Genomic DNA, 14,434 nt, shown 5'->3' on the forward strand with positions numbered 1-14,434 from the left:
CAGAATCTTATGTGGTAGCTAAGGGATCAAAACAGCAGAGATCTTATAGGTAGCAAGGGATCAAACAGCAGAATCTAGGTCGAGCCAAGGGATCAAAACAGCAGAGATCTTATGTGGTAGCTAAGGGATCAAAACAGCAGAGATCTTATATGGTAGCCAAGGGATCAAAACAGCAGAGACGTTTAGCCTGGCGCTCCAATGATCTAAGTTGTTGCAGAAAATTGACCCACTGCATCTACGTTACATTGCTGGAAAGATTTTAAAACAAAGTAAATTACAATTCAACATGTGGAGATCTCCAAGCCAACTTATTGAAAACAAACTTTATTTCAGTAAATACAATTAAGGATAAATTCAATATAAAAATATGACATAAGGCAAATTGTCTAACTTGGTTATAGTTCAAATGAGAACTCAGTCTCATCTAGACAAGTCTGTCCCAACTTAGTGTCATGATGTTCGTCAACTGAAGGAAAGCATTTGACGTGACATTCCATCAATAAATGAACTCTTTTTGCTCTTCGACCACTGAAACAAACTAGAATAAAGTTAGTGTTCAGTYATGTCGCGCATTTTTTTAATGACAAAATACTGACATCCATTAGTTAAAGTTATTCATTTGAAACCAATCATTTCTTGCTATTAGATAGCATTTTGCTAGTACAGATAAGGGCACCAAAGTGAACAGTGTATAAAGGACAAAGTAGGCACAGGGACTCACCTGTTAGGTTACAGTATGTTGCTCTGCAAGACTGAACAGACCCTTACCAACAAACCAGTACCACAAACACTGTTAAAGGAGTGTGTAAAATGGCTTCCCCCATAACTAGCTGTGACAGATGTCTTCTTCTTCGAGGACAACCCATGRAGCAATGTTTAAGGAATGTATTGAGTTGATCGGTCGGCTGAAACACCAAAATAAGTCAAGTTGAGAGAAAGAAAGCCACTAGCAAATTTGCCTGGGAGTGTATTGGCTTGCATGGTGACGACAGCAAAAGCACAGACAGGCACGATTGGACATCAAAGCAAGCCCACTACCTGAGAGAAATATCTGCTAACATAAAAATAATAATTTACAGACGGGACAGATGGCTCTGAACAATATCTCAGTTATAATGCTGACAGRATGTCTTTTCAGTATTAGCCCTACCACTGTTAAAAGCCACCCACACGCCCGAGTCCAATGCTACAAATATGCCATAAAAAAAAAAAAACTGGGTTAGTAACATTCCCTGTTGAATCACTCAAAAACAGATTTAAATATTTTCAGTTGATTGTCAACCACATCCAACATTACTTCCCCAGAGGGAAGATTTAAATAATAAAATAGTGTTAGATTTAAAAAGACAACACAACCCCATCCATGTGTGTCATAAAAAGAGGGGAGGGCCTCTGACAACACAAAGACACAAATGTATCAGTAAAACACTTATAAAAACAAAAAACACACACTGGTTTGAGAACAGTTCTTTCACCGTAAGCCCTTTGACTGAAATGCATGACCTGATCAAGGATTCCGTCCCCAATGGGCCAACATGAGATTCCAGTTCATACTCAATGGAGTATGGAAGAAGCAAGGCCAACATGGAACCCTTAACCAATTAGCCTGATGGTTCAGTCTGTTTTAGAGACAGGCTAGCAGCTGGGGCTACTGGGTGATGCAGTTCTCTCCCATGTCCTGGGCGTAGCGGTCTGAGACGGTGGTGCGGAGCTCCTCCACGTCACGACGCAGCTGCTGGGCTTCAGTCAACTTCCTCTGGAGGACCTCAGGACTCAGCCAATCATCCACCTGCTCTGCCATGGGCGGGGGAGCTGGGGAGAAGAAGAAACAGTTACTACACACTATGAAAGTGACTTTTTTCCCTTTCTCTTCAGAATGTAGCCTTGTCGTTTTTTTACCTTTTGAATGGTCTTCAACGGGCAAAAATGTAGCGCATATGGTTTCAGCACAAACACATAAGGCCTCTGGCTGAAGTAAATTCATCAACCATAAAAAAAATACACACACACCTTAAATAACCAAACACTTTCAGGAAATTGATGATACAATCATCAAGCCCATTCAAAAGATAAGTGACAGACCTGGAAGTATGACGTAGGGTGACAACGTATTACAACGCTGGAAGTATTCTGTGGCTACAGCACTTAAATTGATCAAACATTCATCTTTTACCATTGCTCAAGCTACAACTGATAAGCGTTTCAGGATTAAGTGAAAAATAACGGCAGACTTTTTAAAAATGCTACTAAACCCTGCAGTGCAGTCATCACTCACATGTAATGCCAAGCAGCAGCGAGAGGTTGGGGTCTCGGCCCTGTGACCGCTGGGTCAGCACGTTGCAGAGGGAGCGCAGGTCACAGAGGCACGAGGCCATCTCCCCGTGGAGACGCTGGGTGAGGCGGGCCCCGGCCGGCCGCAGCGAGGACGACGTCCGGTCCAGGTTCACCCTCTCYGAGTCCTCCAGACGCTCATGGAGGGTCAGGTTCTGCTCCATTAGTTCCTGGTTCTGGGCCGACAGCTGGGAATACGCAGAAAACACACCGTTAGGAATGACAGAAATAGGCAACATATTCAACTCAGTTTTTCTACACCTAAAATTGTTGGGTGCTGGAGACTCGTCATAGATACTCCATGTAAAATAAAATGGACAATTACAGCGTTCCAAAAGATTCAATACGTATGTGCATGGTTAATGAATAAGCATTGAAATGTAACCTACTGTCCAGTTCATCATTTTATGCATTAGGACAGAACATGAGCTCTGGGGCTCTCAAGAGGATTCCCATCAGAACATGGAGCAGAGCATTAGTTCCAGTAGCGGTGTAGCCCTGTCCTACCATCTCACCTCCTTCATGGCTGTGCGGAGCTGGAGCAAACCCTGCTCTTTAGAACAAACCTCCTCTCTCATCGCATGGGAGCTGCTCTCCTCCTGAGACAGCTGCTCCTCCAGGGTCTACACACAGGTCAGAGGTTGGACATGGGTTAGGCATGGCTACTAAGTCCACTTGGTTACTCATAGAGATATCATCCGAGGTGTGAACTGATTGAATTCGTATCACGTACTACGATCTGGGCGCCCAGTTTCTCCATCACCCTCAGCTGYTTCTCTAGGACCTGGAGAAGAGACGAACGGGAACGTTTTAGAACCAGCACTAGACGACGACCACAAAAAGCAGAGCAACATTTSAGAATGTAACGTACCGGGTGAAAATGTCAATGTAAGGAAGGAACAAGACTGACCTTTTTAAGTCTCTGCTGTTCCTCTCTCAGGCTGCTGTTCTCCCCTCGGAGTATTTCCACATCCAGGGAGGGTAACCTTGCCCCGTCCTCCAGGCCCTCCTGCACCCGCTCTTGTAAACTGACACACACAAAAACAAATGACCAAAACGGGTCATTATACAAACAGCGTAGGTTATACGAGTATATACGAGTTAAAAATCAGTGTGCGTGCACACCTGGTATGCGATCATGTCAGAATGAGTGTATAGCTGTGTGTGGGGTAGTAAAATACTTGGCCCTGGTTGGTTAGCTCAGAGAGTTTGCTCTTTYCTAACCATAGCGTCGAGCTTAGATTGGTGTGTGTGAGTGTACCTGGTGACAGTGGTGAGCAGCTCCCTCTCCCTGCGTCTCTGCTCCTCCAGCTGGGAGTCCTTCTCCCGGGTGTGTGAGCGACYCTCCTCCAGACACACCTCCAGCTCCCTGACCCGGCCCTGCAGCTGGGACGCCCGCTGCTCCGCCTCCGACAGCTAAAACACACACGCACGTCAGCACTAAACTCGGGGCACGCTCGTGTGTGGCTTTTGCGCTGGAGCTGCGCATATCAGACGATTTATACATCTCATTAATGCGATTCCTGAGACAGTGAACACAAAATCGCCAGACAGCAATAGAAAGACGACCTGGAAATTAACCATAAACACCCAGTCATTTTGACGAGGTAGGACGTAGTTGTGTTGAGTGAGAGGAAGGTATGTGTGTGTTTAATGCAGTCTGTGCTGGTTTTGACCTGTTTGCTCTGGCCCTGGTAGTCCTCCATAGTGGGCAGGTCAGCGAGGTAGCGCTCCAGAGTCTCGATGCGCTGCTGCTTCTCTCGGCTCTGCTCTGCCTCCTTCTGGCACTTCTTCTTCAGGCTGTTGATGTGCTTGTCCCGGCTGCGAATCTACACACGCGCAACGTTACGTATGGAATAACGGTCACTTTTCATAAATAGAAAAATTCCCAGACTGCAACACCACACACACACCCAGTTATTAAGTCACATGAAATAACTGTGACGTTATGCAATTCGAAAAGGGAATCAGTTTATGTAATTAGCAACTGGACTACCAATGTAGCAGTGTGATGTTGTGGCCTGACGCTCAGCTTCTCACCCTCTCCTCCTGCTTCTTCAGCTCCTCGGCGTGCCTCTCGCTGGTCTCCCTCAGCGCATCGTTCAGGCGCCGCGTCTCCGCCTCCACGGCACCGAGGCGGCGCTCCGCCTCCGCCTTCTCCTGGGCGGCGCAGTCACCGCGCTCTGCAAACTGGGCCCGCAGGAAGGCATTCTCCCTCTGAGCCTCCTGGAAGACACACAGGGAAGACTTCGAGGTCATCCGTGCTCGTGCAGTTTCAGCTCAATGAAGTGTGTGTGGGGCTCTGGATAAGAGAGTCTGCTAAGTGACAAAATGTGAAAGGATGGGCGAGTGTGTGTTCAGCTCACCTGCAGTCGGAGCAGACACACGTCGCCGTACGGAGCGCCGCGGCCGAGCAGGGCTCCGTGGACCTGCAGCTCGCTCTCCCGCAGCCGCTGCTCCAGCTGAGACATCTGCTGCTTCTGTCTACAACAACACAGSCCAGAGTAAAACACCAGTGACATGGTCAGATACCACACACACTTCCCCTAATACAGCCCGCTGTAAGTGTATAAAAAATATTTTGTTTTTCCAGGTAGGTCATTAGATATCTCTTACCCCAGGACACTTTAAAAGGAGCATCTTCATGGATCAGAGATTATATTCAGCCTACCCAAGGCTCTGATAAAGGCGCGCTACGCCAGAACGTAAGCCTGTTTGCCCCCCCCCAAAAAAACATATCTACACACGCACTTTTTCCTTATATTCCTGGATAGTCACCAGTTGCAGTGTCCTGGGGTAAGGAATACTTTCTTGGGATTATCCCGCAGTCGCGCAGCTGATTCTTTTGTTCAAGTAAGGCCGAAGTGAGTTTGGTTAACCTTTTCAATCTGAAGTAATAGGTGTGTACCTCTCGATGACGAGCTCCTTCTCCTTCAGAATGCTCTCGTTGGCTTTGATCGCCGCCTCCCACTTCCTGGTCTCTGGTGGCATGGAGGGGGTGGAGTAGAGAGCAGGGTACTGGCCCACTCCAGCAGTCATCATCTGCACACACACACACAATGTATTGGACATGTCTGACTCAACTATAAAGAATACCCAACAGCCTTATAACCAAGGAGGGGTTGAATGGAGCTGAAGGTTGTGACTAATAACTAATAGAAAGAAAACTAAATGTGAAACATACTGTGTCCGTAAAACGTATATAGGTTAAGAACTTTTTGGAAAGAGCACAGTTTGAAAGATATGGCAAATAGAAATTTGCTGTGTGTGTATGTGTATGTATACATACAGTGGTGTAAAAATACTTTAAAATACTACTTCAGTAGTTTTTTGGGGTATCTGTACTTTAACTATTTATATTTTTCACAACTTCTACTTTTACTTCACTACATTCCTAAAGAAAATCCAGACCTACTACTTACTACTTAAGTAGGTCTGGATTTGGAGTCACACTCAAAATTAAAGTGGAAAACCACACTACAGGCCGATCCAACTTTGATGTAATGTTCTTAAAACAGTCAAAATGAGGCTCAGTAGTGTGTGTGTGGCCTCCACATGCCTGTTATGACCTACCCTAACAACGCCTGGGCATGCTCCTGATGAGGTGGCGGATGGTCTCCTGGGGATCTCCCTCCCAGACCTGGACTAAAGCATCCGCCAACTCCTGGACACGTCGTGTGGTGCAACGTGGCGTTGGTGATGGAGCGAGACATGATGTCCCAGATTGTGGCTTCAATTGGATTCAGGTCTGGGGAACGGGCGGTGCAGTCCATAGCTGTCAATCCTTCCTTCTTGCAGGAACTGCTGACACACTCCAGCCAACATGAGGTTCTAGCATTGTCTTGCAATTAGGAGGAACCCAGGCAGCCAACCGCACCAAGCATATGTTCACAAGGGGTCTGAGGATCTCCATCTCGGTACCGTAATGGCAGTCAGGCTACCTCTGGCGAGCCCATGGAGGGCTGTGTGGCCCCCCAATAGAAATGCCACCCCACACCATGACTGAAAGCCGCCAAATCCGTCATGCCTGAGGATGTTCAGGCAGCAGAACGTTCTCCACGGCGTGCTCCAGACTGTCGACGTCTGTCAATTGTGCTCAGTGTGAACCTGCTTTCATCTGTGAAGAACACAGGGCGCAGTGGCAGAATTTGCCAAACGTCCTGATTGGCTGTAAGCACAACCCCCACCTGTGGACGTCGGCCCTCTACCACCCTCATCGGGAGTCTGTTTCGGACGGTTTGAGCAGAACACATGCACATTTGTGGCCTGCTGGAGGTCTGCGAGGGCTCTGGCAGTGCTCCTCCTTGCACAAAGGCGGCGGTAGCGGTCCTGCTGCTGGGTTGGTTGCCCTCTTACGGCCTCCTCACGTCTCTGATGTACTGGCCTGTCTCCTGGTAGCGCCTCCATGCTTTGGACACTACGCTGACAGACACACAGCAAACCTTCTTGCCACAGCTTGCATTGATGTGCCATCCTGGATGAGCTGCACTACTTGAGCCACTTGTGTGGGTTGTAGACTCCGTCTCATGCTACCACTAGAGTGAAAGCACCGCCAGCATTCAAAATGACAAAAAAAAACATCAGCCAGGAAGCATAGGAACTGAGAAGTGGTCTGTGGTCACCACCTGCAGAACCACTCCTTTATTGGGGTGTCTTGCAATTGCCTAATATTTCCACCTTTGTCTATTCCATTTGCACAACAGCATGTGAAATTTATTGTCAATCAGTGTTGCATCCTAAGTGGACAGTTTGATTTCACAGAAGTGTGATTGACTTGGAGATACATTTGTGTTGTTTAAGTGTTCCCATTTATTTTTTGAGCAGTATATATATATATATATATATATATATACCAGTCAAAGGTTTGGACACCTAATCATTCAAGGGTTTTTCTTTATTGGTTTACTAAAGGACACCAATAATAAGAAGAGACTGCTTGGGCTAAGAAACACGAGAATTGGACCAGTGAAAAAAATTCCTGTATCACTTTGGTCAAAATTTGAGATTTTTGTGTTCAAAACCCTGTGTCATTTGTGAATTGCAAGAGTATGTGAATGGCATGATCTCCGCATGGGGTGGTTCCCATGTGAAGCATTGAGGAGGAGTGTGATTGGTGTGTGGGGTGCTTTAGCTGGTGACACTGGTCAGTGATTTATTTTAGAAGTTTCAAGGCACCACTTAACCAGCATGGCTACCACAGCATTCTGCAGGATACACCCATCCCATCTGTTTGCCCTTAGTGGGACTATAATTTCGTTTTTCAACAAGACAATGGCCCAACACACCTCCAGCTGTGGTAAGGGCTATTTGACCAAGAAGGAAGAGTGATGGAGTGCTGCATCAGATGGCCTGGCCTCCACAATCACCCGACCTCAACCCAATTGAGATGGTTTGGGATGATTTGGACCGCAGGGTGAAGGAAAAGTAGCCAACAAGTGCTCAGCATATGTGGGAACTCCTTCAAGACTGTTGGAAAATCATTCCAGGTGAAGCTGGTTGAGAGAATGCCAAGAGTGTGCAAAGCTGTCATGAAGGCAAACGGTGGCTACTTGAAGAAACTCAAATATAAAATATATTTTGATTTGTTTRACACAAATTTTTGKTTACTACATGATTCCATATGTGTTATTCCATTTTGATGTCATCACTATTATTCTACAATGTAAAAAATAAATAAAAACCCTTGAATGAGTGTGTCCAAACTTCTGACTGGTAGTGTGTGTGTGTGTGTATGTATGTATGTATGTATATATTTTTTTGCATATGGGGGATTGGAAGTGATGCAGACAATAACACTGATGGAAGCTACAATAAATACAAAAATGTAAAAAAGAAGGCCATCTTCTCTAAATTTGGCAACATTCAACCACTTTACTCACTTAACATGTTTTCCGTTGTCCTAACATTCRCATTTTGAGCAGGTCTAATGTTAACTACATGTGTACTCCAGAGTGAAATGGGTCAGTCTTACGCTAGCTGTTCTTACGTCTAAATGCTCAGCTCACCTGCATCTGCTCCACTTGCACGCGGAGACTCTCCAGCTGCTGCTTGTGCTGCTGTTGCTGCTGCCAACTGAGCAGCTCGCTGCATCTCTCCTGCAGCATGGGTTCATAGGCCTTGGCCTCTCTCAACAGAGCCTGGGTCTGCAGATACAGAGAGCTGGGGTACACACCTGCTGACCCAGCCACAGTTCCACCGGGCTGGCTGCTCCTCTGGCTGTAGGGGTCTGGAGCTCCGGGGACCCCTGGCCTTGTCTCGGGGAGAGCCTTGTACGAGTGCTCCATGGCGCCCCTGTAGGCTTCTCCGCTGCACTCGGGAGTCACCCCCAGGCTGGTCATCTGGAGCCTGAGTCGGACGTCGGGGCAGTAGCCCGCCAGCAGGGCAGATTGGTTCATTGTGGGCTCCATGGCGGGCATGTCAAACCTCTGGCCCTCTTCCATGCAAGAGTGGTCCCCCGAGGGGAACAAAGAGTGGTCTAGTCCGTTCACGAGGCTGCGGTAGCGGCTCAAGCAGTCTGGCTTGGGCCCGGCGGGGTCAGCTCCCCCCATGCCGTCTTGTGCCATGTCCAGGTTGGGGGAAGAGGCTGATTTGGAGAGGGAGGACGACTTCGAGCTGGAGGTTCCACTGGATGTTCGGGAGCCCGAGGAGGGCCTGTGTGCCTCGGCAGAAGCCTGGCAATCTTCTTGGGAACAGGGCTGGGGTTTGGAGGCCGGTGGTCCGGCCGTGGAAGGCATGACATGGGCAGTGGGGATGGGAATCTGACTGCGGATGGGCTGGAACGAGGGGCTGCTGCTGGAACTGCAGAAATCTGGAGGGGCAAAAGAAAGGGACCATTGGATTTGGGTACGAATTTGAAGCAGCATTCATTCAGTAACAATAAAAAGGTACATTGCTTTCACTGGGAAGTGGTGAACAAAACTGCCACTCGGGTGACATTGAACTCAGTGAATGGCCTTAGAGTACAACTCTTTCTTTCTCCAAACAATCTCTGGCCTAAGATTCCTTTACAGAGAGCTGGTATGAGCTGGTATGATATACCTACTCAATACCAGCCACACTATTTTCAGATGGTGATGTGAAGCATCAGTGGGCGGCCCACTTTGCCTGTCAGGTGACACCGCTAGTACTGACAGACCTAGTAAGTAGACCTTAGCCAACTCAACTTAAAAGTAACAGGTCTAGAACATGCGTCTTAGGGGGTCATCCCTGGTCCATCCCAATGAATTAMAAAAAAAAGGGCAGCGTATAATTCAAATAAACCTTAACGAGACAGTCGTGTTTGCTTTTATTTCATTGCCAACAGAAAGACCATTCATGCACGAACCGAGAAACCCATCCTCCTTACCACATGCAAGAACTGACAGGCAAATAGCCTAACCTCAGATCATGAGACCACACACCAAAGATAACGGCTACAAAGTGTGATAACGTCTACAGAGCAATATTTTGAAATGGAAACCGTTAGCCACATTGGTTTTCAAATGAAGAAACATCAGCGTTTAAAGCACTGGAAACTAGTAAAAAACAACTAGGCCTGTGTGACAGCAGACCCCATACACAAGCCCTATTTCATTACAGCTATTTCAAGAGAAACCGACAGCACTGCTCACCTGGCACTCACTCCGACACTGGGAGAAACGTCTTATCAACCGTGACATTTAACAGCCCAGTGGAAGGGGTGAGCTGCAGCAGCAAGATGTTTAATGCGGTTGCCTAATTCCTTCCAATTCATTTTTCTGGAGGCTCGAAGGTTCTAGGCTGACATCAGTGTAGTGTCTTGTACAGCAGGGAGTATTGTCCTAGAGAATAACCAAGCCAGGCTGCCCTGTACAGCGCTCGGAGAAACCACACACAAACAGACACAGGCAGGAAAGGTTAGGGGTATTTATAGCCCCACTCTCAGGTTACAGAGTGATCCGTGCTGGCTGCTTATTTAAGCACCTAGTCCTCGCCCACCTTCCCGCGCACGTCACATGCGTACACCCCAAAAGCGAGACTAAAAACAGTGAGGGAGGCTAAAAACCTCCCCCCAAAAAACACGGCTCATTTTGTACAGAGCCATGCTTAGCAATGGCAGGGGAAAATAACAATTAGTGAGCACGAAAACGGGAAGGAACTGGCAAAGAGAGGCTCTTCCAGTGAAAACATTCTTCAAATTAAACGTTCAGGTGCCCTCAAGGCTCGACTGATTCATGAGTCTGTCTGGCTAGAACAAGTCCAAACTGCTCTGACGCTTTGAGGGAGAACAAACTAGGCCTATGTGGAATTAAAGTTGAGAATTAATTMTCCAGCAGGTAATGGTTTGTAAACTCACTCAAAACCTAATTTGGCAAAGATCTAATATAAAATACTACTCCGGCAGTACCGGAATAACTGTGACCAAAACATAAATGTATCACAAATAGAAATAGAAATGGATAGTAGGATACAATCAGGGGCATTCAAAGACCAAACAACTTCATCCAGGGCCCCAAAAACAACACATCAGTGCCTATGAAAGATGACCTGTCAGACTGACCTTTGAACTCTCTGACATGACACTATGTCCACACTGACCCTTTCCTTTGACAGTTTAGACTGGAGTAAGGGAGTTGAAGGAGTCAAGACTCATGTTGCTAAGCACCGTTATCAGTTACAGCACGGGGGAAAATCAGCTGCACTAGCTTGCCTGACAGTTGGGCGCAAACAGAAATGTCTCGTTAAATGCAATTCTCCTTTTAGGTGTTCAATTGTGAAGGCAGATGGCATGGCGTGAWTACAATAGTTTAATGGACTCACGCCCAATTATTAGGAACTATAGAATCACAAGTAGGCTTACCACAGGCGCGCGCACACACACACTACTAAAGCACTCCAGTCTCACCTTCAATAGGGCACACAGACAGTACACACACAACAAGTCTTAGTACTCCCAAATGATGTTCTCATTTAAACCCCATCGGGTGCAGCTAATCTGTGAGCATTACATGTATCACTCAGCAAAGAAGGGGGCAAGGGTTCAGTGTTTCCATTTAGCTGTCCAGCCCTGGCATTCTCCCCCCCCGCCCCATCCCTCAATTAGGTTGGCAGAGCCACCTGGTAAGGAATATAATCTACCCCTGTAAATCTCCTGAGCACATCACCCTGCCTATAAATAGGCTGTACTCAACAACAGAGGATGCTGACCTCCGACCCCTTGTTCCAAACATAACAGTCGCAGAGAGAAACAGCAACCTGCTGTGGGTTTCTCCTCTTCATTCCCATCGACTGCTCTCAAGTTGATATGGTAGGTAGGGCGGCAGGTAGACTAGCGGYTTAGAGTGTTGGACCAGTCACTTAAAAGGCCACTGGTTCGATTCCCCCCCAGCTGAATTGTTCCTGTAAGTCGCTCTGGATAAGAGCATCTGCAAAATGACTTAAATGTAAGTTCAGCGAGTCACACATACCTTGATCTGTGCTAATCTGACAACAGCATTGTGATAAGCCAATAAACCTGACAATCACCTCATACACCTGATAATCGTTTTCCAACTCTATGAATGTCTGGCATCTCTGGAACTAAGGCATTTCAAATTGATATTCAGAGGTCGATCTGAACAAAAAGCTAACTTTTATAAGCTAACTGTTCCTAGGCCGTCATTGAAGATAAGAATTTGTTCTTAACTGACTTGCCTAGTTAAATAAAGGTAAAATGTAAAAAAAATAAGACATTAAAATTGTGAGCTAGTCAGCACTCAGCAGTGTAACTAACATTACGCACCATGGAGAACATAGAGAACAGTGTGTACTGTGTACGGCTGTGTGGGGGGTGTTACAGAACTGAGCTATATCACGTGCTGTATAATAAGCATGGGTGTTACGGTAGTACACGCCAGGAAGTCAGAGCAAGAGGGAACGTTCTCACCTTCTGTGCTGTCAGATGGGGTGACGCCTAGCCCCGTGTCCCCACTGTCCGCTGTCCCAGGTCGGCGGCCAAAGCGGCTCTGGAACTTCTCAGACACAGCTGGCGTCTGCCACTCCATGTCAGGAATCCCAGCTGAAACACATACATGTGTGAAAAGTACAACCAACATCCACAAGGTGACACTAATAGCATTTCACGACAAGCAGGTATTCCCCCCCCCCCCCTCTTCATTTTGATGGAGGCTAAAGGCGTCCTCATAGCTACATAGGTTCTGTTTGCTCCTAGCAGAACTTGGTTAGGCGAAGCGAGTGTGTTCTCATACTCCCTAAAGACCTCTGCTTAAAAAAAAAACGAGGCAATATTGTTGTTTGTCCCACTTGAGCCACCGTAGCAACAACACTGCCAGAAACACTCTCAAAATAGTCTTTATTAATCTAAGATAAATCAAGAAAACTGTAATTCATTTTGATGATTTTTCAGAGGACATCTTAGTCATATTTTTTTGTGGGGTGACAAAAACTTCCTGTTCCCACTCCTACTAGGAGTAGTACTGTTGACCGATCACCAACGAATGGGCGTAGACTTCAGCTACAAAACTTGAAATTGCTACAATATATATATATATAGTGTGTGCACAAACAGCCGGGGAAGAAACCTGCCAAAGACCAAAATGTCATAATATAGGCGCAAACTGTTTAGACTGGGAAGCATACGGTAAGCTTTACGTGTCAGCTTAGTCTCCAGGTATCTCTGTGAGGTGGTCATTCCACTCACGTCAGGCAGGTAGCCTAGTGGTTAGAGCGTTTGGCCAGTAACAGAGAGGTTGCTAGATCAAATCTCCGAGCTGCCAAGGTAAAAATCTGTCRTGCTGTCCCTGAACAAGGCAGTTAACCCACTGTTCCTAGACCGTCATTGTAAATAAGAATTTGTTCTTAACTGGCTTGCCTACATAAATAAAAATAAATGTCACCTGTCAAGAAAGGAGAGTGATATTATGAACATCTGTGTGAAGTTCTGGGCCACATTCAGTTGCAGATAGAAATGCCATAATGTGTTCTAAATAATATATTTATATCTGAACGTTTCAAAATGTTGTGTCCTGCTGAACGTGCTCCTTGAGTGGACAAATAGCACAGATTGTTCTAGCCCTTGAGCAATGTGAACTGCAGAACAGTGAGAGAAAAGTATAGGAAGATACAAAACACAAGCCCTTCCCTCCCCCTTGTTAAAAAAAATATCACAGCAATTGCTCAAAAGACCACAAAGTAGAGCCACAGGAACATTAGGAATTTCAGGGAGTATTTCTGGGCAGACACAGATCAACTGAAAGAACAAACACCTCGAGATTACATAACGGGAGCTTGAGTGGTTTAATGGAGGGGTGTGAGAGTCTAAACTCAATTTAAGAGCCCAGGGGGCGAGGGGAATGTTACACAGTTGTATCAGAAACACTCAATGTAATCTGCTGAAGATACCATATTCCAGTTGAAGTTAGCCCAAATGACTGGAAAACAGATGATTCTCGCTCTGATTAAGTTAGAAAGCGAGATCTGTGWAACTAACCATCTACCTAGATATAGYTTATGCCAGTTAGCTATTGGTCAGCTAAATAACGTTACCAAGCGAACACGGTCAGTGCTATCCGGGATTCTTGGGACGTGCCTTCACTAAACCCTACCCGAWCCCTTATCTTAACCATTTTAAAATGTTAACTTCAATGCTGGGGGGAAAGAATAACACGGACCCTTGAACTAACGAGATAACGASATAGTTAACGTTAGCTAGCTAACGTTACCTACTGTTACCTAACTAACGTAACTAATATAAAGTCGATGGCTAACTTACATGTTAATTGTGTTTGTTAGTTATCTATCTTGTTTAATAAAAAGCTAAGTTTGGTCGGCTGCCTAGCAAATTAGCTAGCTAGCTCAATACAAATAACAACGTTAGCTAGCTAACAAAGTTSCGTTAATGACATAACATTAGCTATCAGTAACGCTAGCAACCCATAGCGACAGCGTAACAGAACTTCGTCACCTAAACCTACCTTTTCTGCAATACTTGAAAATTAACTCCTTGAGTGTGCCGAGATTAGCACATGTGTAATTTCGGTCGCTCTCAAGAAATCGTTCTCCTTTGCCAGCTGCTGTTCTAGAGTTTAGCTAGCTAACCGTCTCTGATTTGACTCAAACAACACTACAAGCTGTTAGCAACTTCAGA

At 46.1% G+C, this 14,434-nt stretch overlaps 1 protein-coding gene across 2 annotated transcripts; it reads right to left on the reverse strand.

Moving 5' to 3' along the window:
* Positions 1–308: 308 nt before the first annotated feature.
* On the reverse strand, positions 309–14,405 carry LOC111965229 (centrosomal protein of 85 kDa). Of its 2 annotated transcripts, XM_023989287.2 has the most exons (13): positions 14,262–14,405; positions 12,215–12,346; positions 8,337–9,139; positions 5,240–5,373; positions 4,698–4,815; positions 4,372–4,557; positions 4,008–4,160; positions 3,593–3,747; positions 3,242–3,359; positions 3,065–3,115; positions 2,847–2,954; positions 2,276–2,519; positions 309–1,812 (listed from the first exon to the last, which is right to left on the reverse strand). In XM_023989287.2, the coding sequence occupies exons 2-13, from the start codon at positions 12,330–12,332 to the stop codon at positions 1,649–1,651; spliced, it is 2,352 nt and encodes a 783-aa protein (XP_023845055.1). In that variant the 5' UTR covers positions 12,333–12,346; positions 14,262–14,405; the 3' UTR covers positions 309–1,648. The 2 variants fall into 2 exon arrangements, with proteins under 2 accessions (XP_023845055.1, XP_023845056.1); XM_023989288.2 differs by lacking the exons at positions 12,215–12,346; positions 14,262–14,405 and adding an exon at positions 9,942–12,184.
* Between the last annotated feature and the right edge of the window lie 29 nt (positions 14,406–14,434).

Source organism: Salvelinus sp. IW2-2015, linkage group LG6.1 (genome assembly GCF_002910315.2).
Source record: "Salvelinus sp. IW2-2015 linkage group LG6.1, ASM291031v2, whole genome shotgun sequence".
Lineage (NCBI taxonomy): Eukaryota > Metazoa > Chordata > Actinopteri > Salmoniformes > Salmonidae > Salvelinus > Salvelinus sp. IW2-2015.